Source organism: Antennarius striatus, chromosome 20 (assembly GCF_040054535.1).
Source record: "Antennarius striatus isolate MH-2024 chromosome 20, ASM4005453v1, whole genome shotgun sequence".
NCBI classification, from domain to species: Eukaryota; Metazoa; Chordata; class Actinopteri; order Lophiiformes; family Antennariidae; genus Antennarius; species Antennarius striatus.
Genome location: NC_090795.1, coordinates 11,284,873 through 11,301,585, shown reverse-complemented (window position 1 = coordinate 11,301,585; position 16,713 = coordinate 11,284,873). Strand labels below are relative to the sequence as shown.

The 16,713-nt window shown below is 41.9% G+C and overlaps 1 protein-coding gene across 1 annotated transcript in view; it reads left to right on the top strand.

Moving 5' to 3' along the window:
- Window positions 1–222: 222 nt before the first annotated feature.
- The window catches only part of bmp6 (bone morphogenetic protein 6), a 42,254-nt gene continuing 25,763 nt past the window's right edge, over window positions 223–16,713 (top strand). Inside the window, exon 1 of the mRNA XM_068343711.1 lies at window positions 223–1,177. Within this exon, the coding sequence (XP_068199812.1) occupies window positions 769–1,177 (409 nt within the window). The 5' untranslated portion in view covers window positions 223–768. The remainder of the gene's footprint in view (window positions 1,178–16,713) is intronic.

The window sequence follows — 16,713 nt, the reverse complement described above, 5'->3', positions numbered from 1 at the left end:
AAGTAAAAGCAAACTAAATTCTAAATACAAAGACTTCAGACTTTTATTTATCGTGAGGAAAGACGGGCTGTTGTTCTGCACCGAGTAAAATATGGAAATATGATGTTCGAGTTGACCGAAGACCGAAGAGCTCCACCTCTGTTAAAGTGCGCACAGAGTGGGCGGTTTCTGAGCACGCACACACACGGAGACGCACAGGCGAATAGGCGCGCTCACGCATATTATGGACTGCAACCTGTGGATTCCTGTTGGACTCTTACACACAGCCTGTAGGAGTAGCTACTTGTCACTGGGACTGTTTGAACTGTTAAAAGGACGGCATTTGTCCGTGCGCAACGGTGGAAAAATCTTTTTCTTCTTTGGAGACCAATGTGAAATGGCTTCTTTTAAAGGACTTCTTATTGCGTTCCTGGTGACCCTCGTATCAAATAGTGTCTTTTGACTATCTTGCTATCGCGTTCAGAATATGGTCTCACATGGTGCACTTTATCCTGAAGCAGTACAGTGCGCTACGGGATTCAGATATGAAAGCAGGTCCGACACTATTTTGCTCATTTCTCTTGTAAAAAGTATTTCAAATGGCTTGATACACCAGACAACTCTCGCTTTTGACCTGCGGCTGTGACAGATAACAGTGCGCTCGGACGGACTGGTTGACATTACGCACATTTAGAATTTTTGAATAGACAACTGAAGCTGCAAGACACACACACACACACACACACACACACACACTTGGGACTCCGGAGAGCACAGCGGGACAACACCATGACCAGCTGCTGGCTTGCTTTGGTCGGATTGTGGTGGAGCGCTTATTACTGCATGTCCCTGGTCGCTGGGAGTAATTATTCACTGGATGGAAACAACGACGTCCACCCGAGTTTCATCCACCGGCGGCTGCGGACGCATGAGAGGAGGGAGATGCAGAAGGAGATCCTGTCCATCCTCGGGCTGCCGCACAGACCGAGACCACATCTGTCTCACGGAAAGTACAACTCCGCTCCACTTTTCATGTTGGACTTATACAACACCATATCAGGCGAGGAGAAAAGCCAAGTGGAGGGCATGCTGGACAGATTTCAGACCATGCAGACGACCCAGAGTCCTCATCTGGCAACATACCAAGAAACTGCCTTTCTAAATGACGCAGATATGGTGATGAGCTTTGTAAATCTAGGTAAGTCACCAGAGTAAAGAATTCCTTTTTGTTAACCGCGTTTTTATGAAATGTGTTTGGATGGTGGAGTCGAGGGGGGGGGGGGAACTCTCAGGTGAGACTGATTGAAGGGCGAACAGGTGTTTGGAGTAAGAAACGATGAGGAGGAAAAAACGCGGAGAAAGAACTTCAGGCGTCCTGCTCAGGTTTAAACCATAAGGCGATGTTACCTGCAGACCTATCTGACCCACATTTTATTTACCCCATCCTTCTAAACAGCAGGGTTCCGGGGGCATCAGACACACCGCAACACAAGTTCAACATCCGCGCAGGAAATATCCCTTTATTCATATCCCACAGAGACTTCATCTCGTCTGCGCGTTAAAACACTGACGAGGTATAAATTGAGTAATTTATTGCGCCTCGTCCTCCCGGGTTTTGGATCGGCCCTCCCTTCTTTCGCTCACAGGACCGGAATTCTGCGGCCGCTTCGGCTTGCTGTTCAATCTGCTCCATGATTTATGTTCTTTTGCAGGGAAAAATAGAGCCAGTATTCTCAGCAAACCATCAACCACCACCGCTGGTATTTGTAAACACAGGGGTTATTCCTGTCGTCCACCTCCAGCGCAGCAAGTTGCGGTTTTTACGCGTAATTTGCGTCGTATTGTTTGTCACTCGCGCAAATGAGTTCTAAATGACCTTTATAGTGGCGATACTTTAATCATAACGAGTTAACATAGAAGTCCTCCTCTCTATTAGCTCCAGTGTTTACTCTGAGACTCTAAACAGAGCGCCTGAAGATAAACAGAGGCGCTGGACATGGGGGGGGGGGGCTTAGATCCAGATGGATTGTCATTCTCTTTGGGAACTTTATTGTAGTGATGCTGCCATGAGAACAGTGGAAATGTGTCACTGCTGAAGAATGTGGCCTCATGTTTATTTTCTGACTTCTCCTCAAACAGGAAGTCCATCAAATGTTTTTTTTTTTTTTTTTCTTTCTATTTTTTACTCACCTTTATCCACCATTTATCACTCACCGCTGCACGTGAAGTGGAAAAGTAGGACTGGAATTTGAAAAAAGCAAAAAAAAGCAAATGTTTCTCCACTGATGTTGCAACATGTTGAAAACCAAAATATTCAGACAGAAGGAGGCCATCTCATTGGTATCAAATATCGAAGCCCCTCTCTGTTGGCTGAAGTGTGGGAGTGTGATGGTGGTGATGTGGAGTGTGTGTGTCTGTGGTTTGGGTATTCTTGTGCTGTTTAAGTTTGGGTTTGTGCTCCTATGCTGTTGCACATCTGGCGCTCCACTTGATTAATCGCGTCCTGTGAATCTTTCGATGATTCCCTTGGATTTCTGTGGTGACCAGGGGATTAGGTTGCCATCTCCTCCAGTCGTACACAGAGTCCTAACTGCTCTGGAGGAGGGACGGTTTCCTCCCCGAATGTGATTGTAATTAATGTCGGACAGGCCAAGGATTTCCATCTGCTTTGCAAATAAGGCCTTGCACGACTACTGTGTGTCATCGCCATCCGATTGGTTTTTAATGTGTCTCTTGTTCATTTGGAGCAGCTTGTATGGACCAACTTTAAAAAAAAACTGAAGTAGAAAGAGGTCTGAAACTCCTCTGGGTGGTCCTCCTCCTTTTGAAACCAGCCTAAAAATCTGGCTTTCACATGTGGCCCAAAGTGAGATTGCAAATTAGAATCAAGATTAATGAGGGAAAGAAAAGTGGTGTGGCCGGGCGATTTGTTTGAACGTGTTTGATAAATGTGGAGAAGGATTAACAGACAGAACCTGAGTCAGATATGTAACGTAGAGCCTCGAACTCCTTCCATTGCATATCTGACCCAGGTTCAGATATGCAATGAAACCTAATCAAACAAGGATAATGCAGTGGTTCTGTTCACACTCTGGTCTATGATCTGGTTTCAAACCAGATTGACCTTTTACACATTAGCAAATCATGTCTTGGTCCGAAAAAAAATAAAAAATAAAAATCAGACTTTAAAGTGACCCACAGCAAATAAACCGGTGACAGTGATTTAAGGCGGCGTCTGAACTGATGTCTTTCACAGCCAGCTGCAGTCGCACAGATAGAGAGCTCATTTTCGAAGGTTACTCTCTCGGGGCGCGGTAGATTTAAGAGCTCCTTCATTACATCCAGGCTCAAGTGCAATCTCTGTGAACCATATGCCCCCCCCCCCCACCTCCACTTCTGCATGATTCATATAGACCTTTCATTCAGTCATCAATTTTCCTTGTTCAGATTGAACCACTGAAAGAAAAGCACAGCTGAGCGAGAGGTGGAAAACTTCATATTGGGGTACCAGAAGTATATTTTCCAACTCCCTTTTCATCTTCATTCCTAGAATAGCGCGTTCATCACTGTTTGCCTTGTGGACATCCTGCTTTCCACTGTGGTCGAGTGAAGTGGCACTGTATGCTGAATGACTCATGCTGTGTGACACGCTGCAGCCCTGAACACGTCCTAATACCCAGCAGGGCCCTGGAGTGATGTTACAGGTCGTCTGTGGAGACCAGACCTGTGATAGTGCTTTGTAGCGGTCAGGGCTGGGGATGTGTATGAGTGGATCACGCTTTTGTTTGTCGTGCGCACACACACACGCACACATACACACACAGGCAAATTATTCTTTTCGATTCTTGGGGGAGAGGGGAACCCTGAGAGAGCCCACGCAGACTAGGGGTAAACAAGGAAGCGCAGAGGGGAATCGAAAAATTAATGCACTTTTTGGAATTCATATGTGCAAAAAATCCTGACATGAGAAGAGCATGTGTGACGTCCGCGGCGGTATTTGTAAAGCTGAGGTTTAAATGAATTGGCCTGAAGTTTTCTTTATCAGCTTGGAGACAGCGGAGATATTTCTTCTATCCCAGATGGCCCTGCAGGTGAAAAGTCAGGAAAATAGGAGAGTCTTGTTTTTGAGCAGCTGATCATAAACTATACGCAATCAAAAATATATGGCGCCATGGATCGATAAACAACAAGGAAACATCAGAGCTTTGAGAAATAAGTCGTTTGAGGTCACCAGATGGGCCATTTTGCCAACATTTTGGTAACTTCGGGGTCGTACCATTTTAAATGAGCAGACATATTGTTTACAGACATGATTTTGACATTTATACTGAAAATTTTTTTTTAAAGCATTTTGGTTAGCGGGTACATTCGGAAAGTAAGAGGGAGCAGCCTGGAAAAACCTGGAGTCTTTATGAGGCATGAAGTACATCTGCATCTTTTTTATGTTTATGTTTTCTGAGAACTCCGGCTGGGGCACATTTAGTGGAAAAAGGACAACCTTCCCTTTTCAGGTGTTGGTCGGTGGTCACCAACCTTCTATAATATATGGTGTAATGAGTGGGGAAGGACTGACCACTATTGGTAAGGTGCATCCCGTTGAAAAACAAATTCAAGGTCAGCTCTCAATTAATGAGTGCTGACGTATTGTTAAACAAATACCTGCAGCCGCTGTGAGAGCTATTATAGCCAGCAGGGGAAACTTTGCTATTCCTATCAGGTTTGGTTCTTGTGGTCCAGCTCTATCCTCGTGGTTATGGTGAGTCAAGGATGCACAGAAATGGCTTTGGTTTCACGGGTCACCAAACAGGAACTCCAAATGTTGTTCTGTGTCATCTGCATTTAACTGTGATGAGTTTACCTCTTTTTTTTTTTTTTTAAACATTTTTTTTTTTTTTTTGCACCTTCATGCCAGCCAGACAGGCAGGTGTGGGGGCCATTCTGAGCTTGGCTTGGCTCAGAACACAAACCAAAGCTCCCAGTTCCTTGTTTGCTCTCCCATCATTTGCTGTACCAGAGAGAAGGTCGTAGTATGATTCAAGAAAATCCACCCAAACATAAAGTCGTCCATCAGTTTTAAAAGCAGTGATGGATAAGTTCTACTATCGTGGGAAATATTTACTGAAGCAGATTAGATGATATTTTATTGCCTTCTTTCTGCTTTTGGCCACACGCGCCGTATCCCACTGTATTGTTTGTGTGCGACTACACTCTAACATTATGGTTGATGTTACTTAACTCAATGCGATGGAGGTAGAGCGACTGAAAATGGCTAAAATCTATTTCATATACAGCTGACTGACTATATTACCCGGTCTGATTGCAGGTTAGACTTGAAGTGACGTCGTACAAATAATTCTTGCGATCAGAAATGCCTCTCATATAAATACTTAATTGTCTTTGACAGTTTTTTGACTCACCCACGTGGTTTCTTCATTATGATTCAGCTTAAATTCTATATTCATGTCAATCAAATGTCTGGAAAAATTAATGGCTCCTTAAACTACGATTTTCTGTTTTCCTGCCTGCGTTGTCACCTTTCTTGTCTTGTTCTCTCCATCTCAGCACACCCCGTGGCTTGGCTATAGCTGAGCTGTCACTAGACCTCTTACCTAAGTCAACAGCTGAGCTTTCTGCCAGCCTACCCTCCTGCACTTTAAAGGCAAACAAGCCAGAAGCTTTAAGAAGTGGGTTTTCAAGAGATTAGCTGGTTCCAAACAGACCTGGGCTTATTCTAAAATGAAGTCCCCATATTAAACTTCTGTTTTCCTTGTCTTATGATGCCTGGCAGCATTTCTCAGTGCCTAAGCCCAGGTAAGCCATTTCCTTTGCAGTGAAACATGTCCCAAAGCCCCGGCATGATCAAATAATTAGTTGGCTTCAATCAAAGAGTCAATTGTGTGATACATAAGGGAGCTTTGGAAATTTCTCTCTAAACCGTCTTGAAACACTTCTTGCAAAGCCTTGGAGTCCTGACCAGAACAGACGTAGGGGCCACCCGTCACTTCACCTCAAATGTGACCATATCGTAAACAGCATTCGCTGCAAGTTGGGAGAGGAATTCAAGATATGCTCCAGCAGAATAAAGGATCACTTGGAAGATGAAACCTTCCTGGAATGGTGAGAAAAATTATATTAACAAAGCTATAAACTTTTTTGTTTTCATTTATTTACAGTATCTGATATTTTACTGCCCCTACAAGTTCAGTTGAACTTGCAGCGATGTTCAGAAACGGCCAAAATATACAAATAATCCTGCTTATTGAGTTACAGTGTTTTACTGCTTCCTTTTCCTGGTGTTTGGATTGTATTGGTTGTCAAACTCTTTGGCAAAGAGTGCTGCTTCCTCATGAAACAAACAGGGCTGATGGGGGAAACATCTCCGGTTAACCGGATTGTCTTCTCCAGCACAGCTTTATGCCTGTCATAAAGGACGAGGTGTCACAGGACAGCTCTATAGTCCACTGAGTGTTTGCTTCAGCCCGTGTGTGTTTACGAGTGTTCTCGTCTCCTGACAGCATTGCCCTCAGTAGGTGGAAGTCGTGACGCAGCTGCAGCCGTTGCTGCTGGCGCTCACATGGAGGTGTACGCACATTCTCAATCGGTTGGTCGATCTTCAGGTCAGAAGATAACCATTTATAAGAGAGCATTCCATTTACACTTGAAGTCATGTCTGTCACACACCCTGCACTTAACACCCCTCTACCCCCACGCCCACCCACCCTGATGATATCACTCCCTCTCACGCCATAACTCTCTGACTTGACGAGACGGCTGCAGAGCTTGAGACTAAGCACGGAGATTAGAGTTCACTTCTTTCTTGTTTTTCCCCCTCCCCATCTTATTTTCATCTCCTGCCCAGTCTCCTGACTTCATTGGACATTCCAGTTTGGAGAGATAGTGATGTGGGCTGAAGGAGTGTGACGAGATAAGGAGGTGAAGTGAGGCACACTTGCGGCTGGTAACGATCTATCGAACAGAACCGATAACCCTGGTGGAACATCTGATTACAGCCCACTGCTCCCATTTATCACCTCTGGGTGCCGGCATGGAGGAATTTGCACTGTTTTCTCTGCTGTTTCCCCATCCTCTCACACATCTGTTGTTTTCCTCATATCTGTCTGTCTATAAAGGTTTCTTCTTTTTTTTGTGTTCCTTTTCTTCTTTTCTTCTTTTTTTGTTGTTGCTGTTTTTCAAATCATTTTGGAACAAACCTCAGAGAGATGGCAACAGCAGCTAATCAGAAACACGTTGATGCGAATGATTCTTTTAGGAACCCACGTAACTCACAGCATGGGAAACATCAGGCTGGACCCCGTAATAAGCATTTGTTAAAGTATTAGTTTTAGTCTGCCATTCTGGCTTTTTAAAATGTTTTTCCCAACCTCAGAAGTTAAATACTCTTGGTTCGGAAGACAAAATTTAAAGACATGACTTTAAACTATGTAAAACTTTTACAAATACTCATGCACTATAACTTTTCCCAATGTTATTTATGTTTGTGTTCAGAAAGCTTCATGCAAACCTGCAGTTGTCTCTTGCGTGTTGTCTGATCGTTACAATCCTTTCTGTTGTTCTGGGTGTGTGTAGTTTGTGTGGCTTGTGTCTAACACAAGGAGGAAGTGTGTAGGTTTACTCATGCACTGCTAAAAGCACCGTAAAGCTGTCAGCCTTTGTCTTGTGTGTTTAAGTGTCTGAGGAGGCCATGCAAAAGAGATCATTAACCTGGGATTAGTGTGTGTGTGTTTGTGAGGTTGTGTTTGCACAACGTTTCTATCTGTGCAAGAAAGATGGAAATGTCTTTGTTTTGATCCCTGCATTTTTTTATTTTTTACTACAAATAAAACCAAGGTGACAAAATCCATTCTGTTGAATGTTGAAAACATCCGCGGTCTGCTTCTGAGGTTATGCCTGTGGTTTGGAATGAAATGAGAATGAAATGGAGGAAGCTGCAAAGAAGATGCTACAGGATAGGAATGCCTCAGGTAATGACGCTGCTCATGGTAGTAATTAAGATGGGAGAGTCTACAAATCAGTTTTAATCTGAACTGACATGCGGATGGTTTTCATACCAAGTTACCATTATTGAATAAAATCTTTATATAGTTTAATATTTATATAGTAAAGACACAAACAATAACCCCAATAGATACTAATGAACCATCATGTGCAACAATTAATGTTGGCGTGAATAAAGATACATGAGCCCTGGTTTAGAACAACAGCTTCACTTGACTTGAATATGTGAACTTCCTTTTTGGCATTTTAATTTGCCTGTTTTGTTTTTTTCCTGGACATCATACTGATTTTGGAGTTAATAACACATTTATTATTTTGCATTAAATTCAATTAAAATACGCTGCAGATTTAAAACAAATTAAAAAAAAAAAGTTATGTACTTTTTAAAGACTTTTCCCCAAATAAAATCGTCTTGCTAGAAATATTTCACTAGCATTAAACTATTGTCTCCTCAAATTGAGCAATTGTGTTTTGCATATAAGCCTACGTGTCTTTGCAGTGTATATAAAGTAGGTAAAACGACTCGTTCCTTCACTCAGTTGTCTGATGATCTATTCAATGTCACATTACACAGCACAGGCCTCAAGCTTTTTCTGTAAACACTGGTTGGTATGTCCGTGGAATTTGCGGTCCACCCTTGGTGTTAAAAAGGTTGTGAACCTGTGAGCTGTTGAACTCTGCATCGGCTTGCCCCTGTGTGCCCATTAAACTCCATTATCATAATGATCTGGTCGTTTGCTCTGCCAGAGCTTCTCTCCCTTGTAATAGAGACGACAGGAATGGTGTAAATGTCACAGTAAACATTCCTGCTGTCACATTCTTCTGTGGAGCCACCAGGAGACCTGCAGGGATGTACCGCTATTAAATAAAAAGGCAGAGGAAAAGGGAGAAAGAAGGGACGAGAGGAAAGAAAGGCACACCCAGAGGATGCTGCAGGGCTGAGAAACTGGGGCTGATTTAAAGCCTTTGGTGACCTTGAAGGAGCAGAGGAAGGAGGGTGTGAGTGTGTTTGTTCTGGGAGCTGAATATACACACTAATCTGTACACAACTGTCACTGTGTTTATATGACTGCAACTTGCAAGCAGAGCCATCACAAAAATCCCTTTTCTGGATACTCTTGGATATTATGGGTCAGACACAAAATTATCATCTATCGAACCAACTATTGACATTTTTGATTCCCAGAGAATAAATTCCCCTGACATCATGCATTTGACATACTTTTCATTAGATATCAACCAGTTCTTTACTTTGATTCCACGTAGTCCAGATATCCAGTCAGACTAAAATCAATATAGCTCTTATACCTACAAATGTAATGTCATTCCCACCAACAGAACTACACTTGTATATTTAGGGTTACTGTAATTGACTGATGCCAGCATGACAATGTGCTTCATGTAATGTATGTTGAGTGATTGCATTGAGGAGATATAAATAATTTCCCTGTGGGATTATTAAAATATTCTTCATCATCTTCATCTTCATCATGTGACCATAGTAAAATACCTGCTAGATGTCAGCTTGTTCGCCCTTTCATTGTGAGCATGTGAGCATTTAGCATGTGTCATAGCTTTGTGACATTACTTTAAGGTAAATATGAGAGATGTAATTTTAGTTGAAAATCAAACACGTGTTCTGTTACGTATCAATCTTATGTTGAACTTTGGTAATTTATCTTAGCTGCTGGACCTACTTCCCTTTTAACTTTCCAAGTGTAACCATGTTAGTGATAGATGTAGAAAGAAAAGTATTTTTTATGGTGGTCCATCCATCTGTCTGTCCTGTTCTTGTGAAGGTAATATCCCAGAGAAGGAATTTCATTACCTCTGGCACAAACGTCCACTTGGACTCTGAACTTATTAGAATTTGTTGGTCAAAGATCAGGGTCATGGTGACCTCATAAAGCATTTTCCTGGCCATTGTTCAGCACCATACCTCATGAAAGGAAAGGGAGGGTTTGCGACTGTATTTCACTGCTGGTCTGGTAATGAATTTTTGGTAGTAATGTTATATGCCCACATTTCTAAAAGTTAAAAAACAATGAAAAAATGAGGAACATGGATGTTTTAGAAACTGTAGCCTTTTCTGCAGAAACATTTGATTTGAAGGATTGCAGTCCAGCACAAGCTATGATATTGAGCTTCTGGTGATTATGGCACATGACAAAGACTTTTCCACTGCATCCATAACTGCTCATTTGGAATTTTTCTTTCTTTTAAAATGAATTCAGTCATTATCTCATGACAACATTCTGCAAGGATATAAAACTGATATAGTATTTGCAATTTTCAGAGATGCACCACAGTAAATCAGAGTGGCCTCAGAAACCCGTCATGGAATAACAGCAGCTCTTTATTTCACAGGGATAAGTGTGTTTGAGGTTTACTCCAAGGTCAAAGTCACCCACTGTCACCCATTTCTGTCCTTACAGGTACACAGAGATACTACACTTGAAGTTTATTTGTTCAATAGTAACAACTCCCACACTGAAATACAGGTCTTTTACCAACTCCTGGCATCACATGTAGAAACTGTACCCCTCAGCCCTTCACATGTTCCCAGGCTGACCGTGTCTCTAAAGAGGACATGCCTGAAACAACAACCATGGGTCCACAGTGAGAAAAAAGACCCCATGTGAGCGCAGATGCTCCTTACCCTCCCGACCAAGTAGCCTCACTTTCAACTGTGCTGCCGCTGACAAATTTATGAGCCCTAGGCTGACCTGTAGGCTGACTTTCCAAACATGATACTGACAGGAAAACAGTCGGAGACGGGAGGAATGGAGGAGAAAGGGATGAAGAAAGATGAGAAAATGAACAGGGGGAGAAGGAGACATCTATATGCTGCATTTTATCTAAAAGAAAATCCATGTACTTCCTTGCTTTTCTTTACTTGCAAAACATTGGATTTAATTTTTAACCTTCGTCTGGTGTTAGCTTTCTGTTACCATTTCCGATGTTAACGGGTCGGTTTCGACCCGCGTTTTAAATCATCTCTAAAATACACTAAAAGCAATCATCTATCATCCAAATTGTTTCTCAGCTCTTGGTTACATTGTTAGGCTTCCTTATCCATGAAAATGTTAGTTTTAATATTTTTGGTGTGGGCCTCTGGGCCTTTTTTTTTTTCAGTATAGCCCTCGATTTCAATTTTAAAAACTGGTAAAATGAGCCTCAAGAGAATCATATAAATAAAAAATAGGTTGTTGTGTTACCTGAGTATTACTGAGGGATATTAAAACACATCTCTTGAATAAATTTTTTTCATTTATTTTTTCATTTTAATATTATTAACTATAGTAACATCTATGGTGTTACGGGTCAATTTCGACCCATATATATTTACTTCAAGGAAATGAAAAAAAAAGTATTTTTTTCAGCAATACAACTTTACTATAATCACAAAATGAAAATCAGAACAAGTAATAACACAAAATCTAGATTTGCAAGGTCAAACAACCAATCAAGCATATGTTGCAAAATTCCAAATTCGAAAACTAATAAAAAACTAAATCAGAGTAAAAGTCTCTGTATGCAAGAACATTCATTGTATGTGTGTGTGTATGTATGTTTAGATGCATGTGTGGCAAAAAGTGACACTATTTGCGTGTTCTTTGCAGATATATTTCTTGCACTTGAAGCACAGTTCGTTTGTCTTTCTGTCCTTCCTGCTTGGGCAGACCTGACACCTCTTTCTTTTAGAATCAGGTGGCCTGAATTGGGTTCTTGGCTGTGGCTGGTGTGATTGGTGTTGAGGCAGGGCTAGCTGAGTAGGATGCTGGCGAGGATGCTCTTTGTGTTGCTGATGTTGTGGACTGAGTGGTAGGTGAGCTCTGCAGCTGTCTGACCAAGGCTGCAGCATCTGGGTCTCAGGGAACCCGCTGCCTTTGGTCAATGTGTGGCTTCACGAGGGAATGTCTGAGCTCCTCAAGAAACAATCTCCGCTTGGCTTTTTTGGTTGAGTTCCACCCTTGGTGGATGTGGGTCCACAACACAAATGCATTATATGCAGACACATCAAGCATGTCGTAAAATACAACCATTGGCCATCTCCTGGTCATTCGCTGGCAAGTGTAGGTGGCAGTCAGCTTGTCTAGGTTGTCCACTCCTCCTTTATTCCTGTTGTAGTCAAGGATAATTGTGGGCTTTTTATCACTTCCTGATGACACAGCTGCGTCTTTGTGAAGAGTAGACATCAGTATCACATTCCTTCTTTTTTTTGGACAGTATGAGACATCAGACAACCCTCATTAGCATACAAAGATGAAACTCACATTTCAACGACACCCTTTGACACCCCCACCAACAATCGTTGAGGAGCCAGACGGGTTTCAACGACAGTCATTGGAATGTGAATAGCACTGACCACACCCCACAAGGTTAATAAGCTGGGACATGATCAGCCGCCCTCTGAACTGAAGAAGTCTATTGTACGAGATACAAAACGTCTTCAAGAACTTTCTTGACGTCGAGTGGATTGACTTCAACAGCTTTTGGATAACAATGACCTGGTTGACTGAGAACCTACACAGACATCTGACATGCCCGACTTCATTTGTTTTTGTTTCTGTGCAGGTAAACTGGAAAACAAAAATCCAAAATGAGATTCCACTAAAGCTCACACGACTAGGAGATGAGCTGGCTGTCTGACAGTGCACTTATGCTATCAGTTTTTGCTCTAATTATTGCTTTATAAGCTTATTTTATAACAGGGTCGAAACCGACCCTAGCACCACAAAGGTAACAATTTCAACCAGAGCATTTTATAATTTAGTGAAAAAAATTTTTTGGATATTATTTTGTTGTAATAGAGGTACCTGACAAAGTCAAAAAGCCTTGATGCAATAAACGCATTTTTGTGGTAGTTTTAGGAATTTAAAATCAAGAACGGGTCGGTGGCGACCCTAACAACAGACGAAGGTTAAGCAAATTTAAATTACTTCGATCGCTTTAAAAATATCAAAACAAAGGAACCTCTACTGAGAAAAGAAATGGATGAAATGAAACAGTAAAAACAGAAAAGAAAGGACAGCCTGTTGCCAAAGAAAGAAGGATGGTGCTTTTTGTATGGCAGTGGCCACAGCAGTGCGTTAATATATGTCCAGAGGTTCGGGGCTTGACTACCAGTTAGGGCACCCATAAGAAATATGTATCCACACCCAGAGGCGCCAAAGAATCTTATCAGTAAGGATGTGCAGGGGAAACTCGGCCCAGTCCTTCCTCCAGTAAGGACACTTTCCAAACCGCCGAGCATCTGCTGAAAAGTCTAGTCTCTATCCTGACACAAGTAGAAGTCTCACATGTACAGCACCCGAACCCTCACACACATTCTGTACGTACAGGTGAGTATTGTGATAGTAAACCTCTTTGAATGAGTACTTATGTTACTAATATGATTTTAGCTTTAGTTTTTCATCAAGGTGTTGCGTTATGAGGGACGAGCTGTCATGGGACTGATGCCTTGGAACAGGTTAGGCTTTCTTAGTGCTTTCTAGTTTTTAATAACATATCTCCATCATAAACTCTAGAGTGGTCCGTTCCACAATGTTTGAATCACTTTTGTAAAGTACTGATACTATATATATTTGTTGAATAATCCTGATCAATTTTTTTGCAATAATCTGGATCTTAGATACTAAAGGGCCAGATCATGGTTGTGTTTTTACCGTTAACATTAATACAGGTTTTTGACATCTGTAATATCCAACATTTCATTTAAATTCACCTAATTTCCAAACCTAATTCTAGTGGATCACAGCATTAATGTCTGGATTAGACATGCTATTGTTATGTTTTATAATGTGTGTTATCATTATAAACTCTTATTTTGTAGTGGTTCATTAATCCAATATGGAATAATAATCATTCACTGGATTTTCTGAGATGAAGCAGCTTTGTTGACAAGATGCGAGTCGGTGAAAGCAATGCAAATGTTCAGATGATCAAATAGATTTCAGATAAACTTCCATGACTGACAAACTCTTGGGAAACAAAGCAAACAAATCGCTCCACCGTCATAAACCTGTCCATTTAAAACTTCCTGGTTCTGCTGTGACACTTAACTGAGCAATCACAAATCATCAACACTGATGTTATAGCATCTGGATGAACTTTTGGTTGTTAACTTCTCATCTAGATTAGAATTGTGTGGTAATAAACCAGAATTATCTGCTCACATGATCTTCAGTCTTGGTTTATGATACATGATGACATTAAAATGAGAAATAAAGAGGATTACATCTCACTGACTATAAAGATACTCAAAATCTACAATGTAGCACAACAACGTACAATAATATACTGTCTCATTAATGTGTTTATTTTTGATATTTCATTTTTGATATTAGAATTGTGGCATTTAGGGAACATTTCCCACTGGAGCCCTTCAGATGGGAATAATTTGACTCTCTAAGGCAGCTTGGTTTTCAGAGTAAATTTGAATAACAAAGAAAATCCATATTTCTCTACACTTCCATCTCCTTTGTGTTGACATCGTGGACAGATGTATTATTAGAAACACTGATTATTTTTCTCCTGATTTTCCTCAAGGTCCACCTGCTTTTTGAATATTGGGGTGCCTGGTTACCGTCGCTGTTTTTGGTGCCGTGCCGGCGTGTAAAACAAGCAGTAGGCCTTACATCTAAGTCAGCCCAGGGGGGAGACTGAAGCCTGCCCAGACTGATTTATCAGTGGATCATATGCTCCGTCGCTAAGCTGCTGAAATGCCTTGTGGTCGCAGCTCGACTGTCTCCGTGTCGGAGAGCAGAGCGGAAGAAGCCCAGAGGTGAGGGAATGGAGAAGTGGAGGAAGGGAGTGGAGGAAAGCTGTGCAGAGAGGCAGTGAAGGGGGGGGGGGGGCAAACAGAGGACCAAACAGCATCACAGAGTGATCCTACCTTCTACCTTGTGGAATGCACAGTCACCAATATTTTGACTTCTCCTTTGGAAACAGCTGTGTTTCCCTTTTTCAAAGATATTTTTTCCTTATTTATCAGATCCCTCAGGAGAGATCCATCTCCTGGACCTGACACCGGCTTCCTCCTCTACATCTGGGCCCAGAATGACCCAGCACACACACACACACACACACACGCACACACATGCACACATACACACCTGCTGCCCAGAAGCAGACATCCACCACAGATCGCTATAGCAGGCCTCCGTGCTGCTGCTCATTGAGGCACGTGGATGCATATAAGGCACACAAAGACACACACCATCAGACAAATAAAGGCAATAAAGGAATGATGAATAAGCGACTCACATAGTTTACCTATAAAGACTACCACACACACAGATACATGGCTGTGTGATCAGTCCTCAGCTGGAGCATATGACAGGCAGAAAAAATACTCTTGTATTTACACAGCATAAATAACATGAAGCCCAAACCCACACATTTTGTTTTGCTCATCATCGGAGTACATCCCTGTTTACAGAACATTCACTTAACGCTGAATAGAGCCGAGTCTCCATAGCTGCAGAAGGATATCTGGATTCTGGTCATGACCTAAGAGGAAAGCAATAAGTTGCCGTTCTCTGTCACATAAATCTGAGATGAAATGGAGCAGAACATCAAGGACGAAGAACTTTGACAGATTGAGATCAGAGATTTCTTATTTCAAATAATCAGACCTCCAGTCTGTCAAGGCCACCGATTTCTCCCATAAATTCTGACTCTAATAACATCTTAGAGGATTATTATGGTCCACCTGTTTACACTACATGTGGAGACTTCATTTTGTGACCAGGCAACATTAAAAAAATAGTTTTATCTCCAACTATTACGGATAGATTTGCAGCAGCATGTGCTCTGTGGCAGAGAACCATAGATGTCGGGAAACCATCCTCTGACAGCCACCCAAATGTTGTTCCAGCGTATCCCATGACAACCAGAGGATAGTCGATCTCCACACCCTGACCAACTCTAAACAAAGCATCTTTGAGTGCGCTGTGTATTTCGAGACTAATGATTCTGGTTTAGTATTGTTGTTCTTAGTCACAGAGTCAAGTGTTTGGTGTTGGTGGGTTTGTTTACTAGTGCAATGTTTGGATACGTTTATTTTCTTGTTCATGTCTAAATGAAACAGTCAGTAATGCTTTGTGCCAAATCGGCCCCCAAAGAGAACAAGATGTTGAGGAACGAACAAAGAGGACAGCAGCAGAAGTCTTGCGCTTTCATCCAGACTCCTCCAGACGGCACGAGTCCAAACTTGAAGTCTCGCTGAGACCAAAGCCCTGATTTTTTTTTTATGTCTTGATATTGAGGAAATACAAAGAATAGGATCAACTAATCACATTTGCAGATAAATCATGAATTGAGTGGTTCATGCTGCTGATTTGTGCGACCTGGTGCGGAGGTCCTTCCACTTTTTGAAGTCGTCTGGCTCTCCCATCCCCAAGGCCAGGTCTGGTGTGAAGACCTCTGATCTGAGTTGAAGTGAGGCGTAAGCCGCCATTTGTAGGACGAGGGGCTGTTGTGACAGCTGCTCTGCTGTAGAATTACATTTTCATCAGCATCCCATAAAGTGGGGAAGAAGTATTTACTGGATTGTTTCTTTTCCAGCTCATTTTATTTCCTGATTTTGAGGAATGTCCTTATAAATGTGAAAAAGATGTTGCTCTGTCGTTTGTTGACAGCTCGTTGGCTCAAATTGATATCCAATGAAATGAACATTTGTTTTTACAGGGACTGTTGGGGAAATTGCAACTG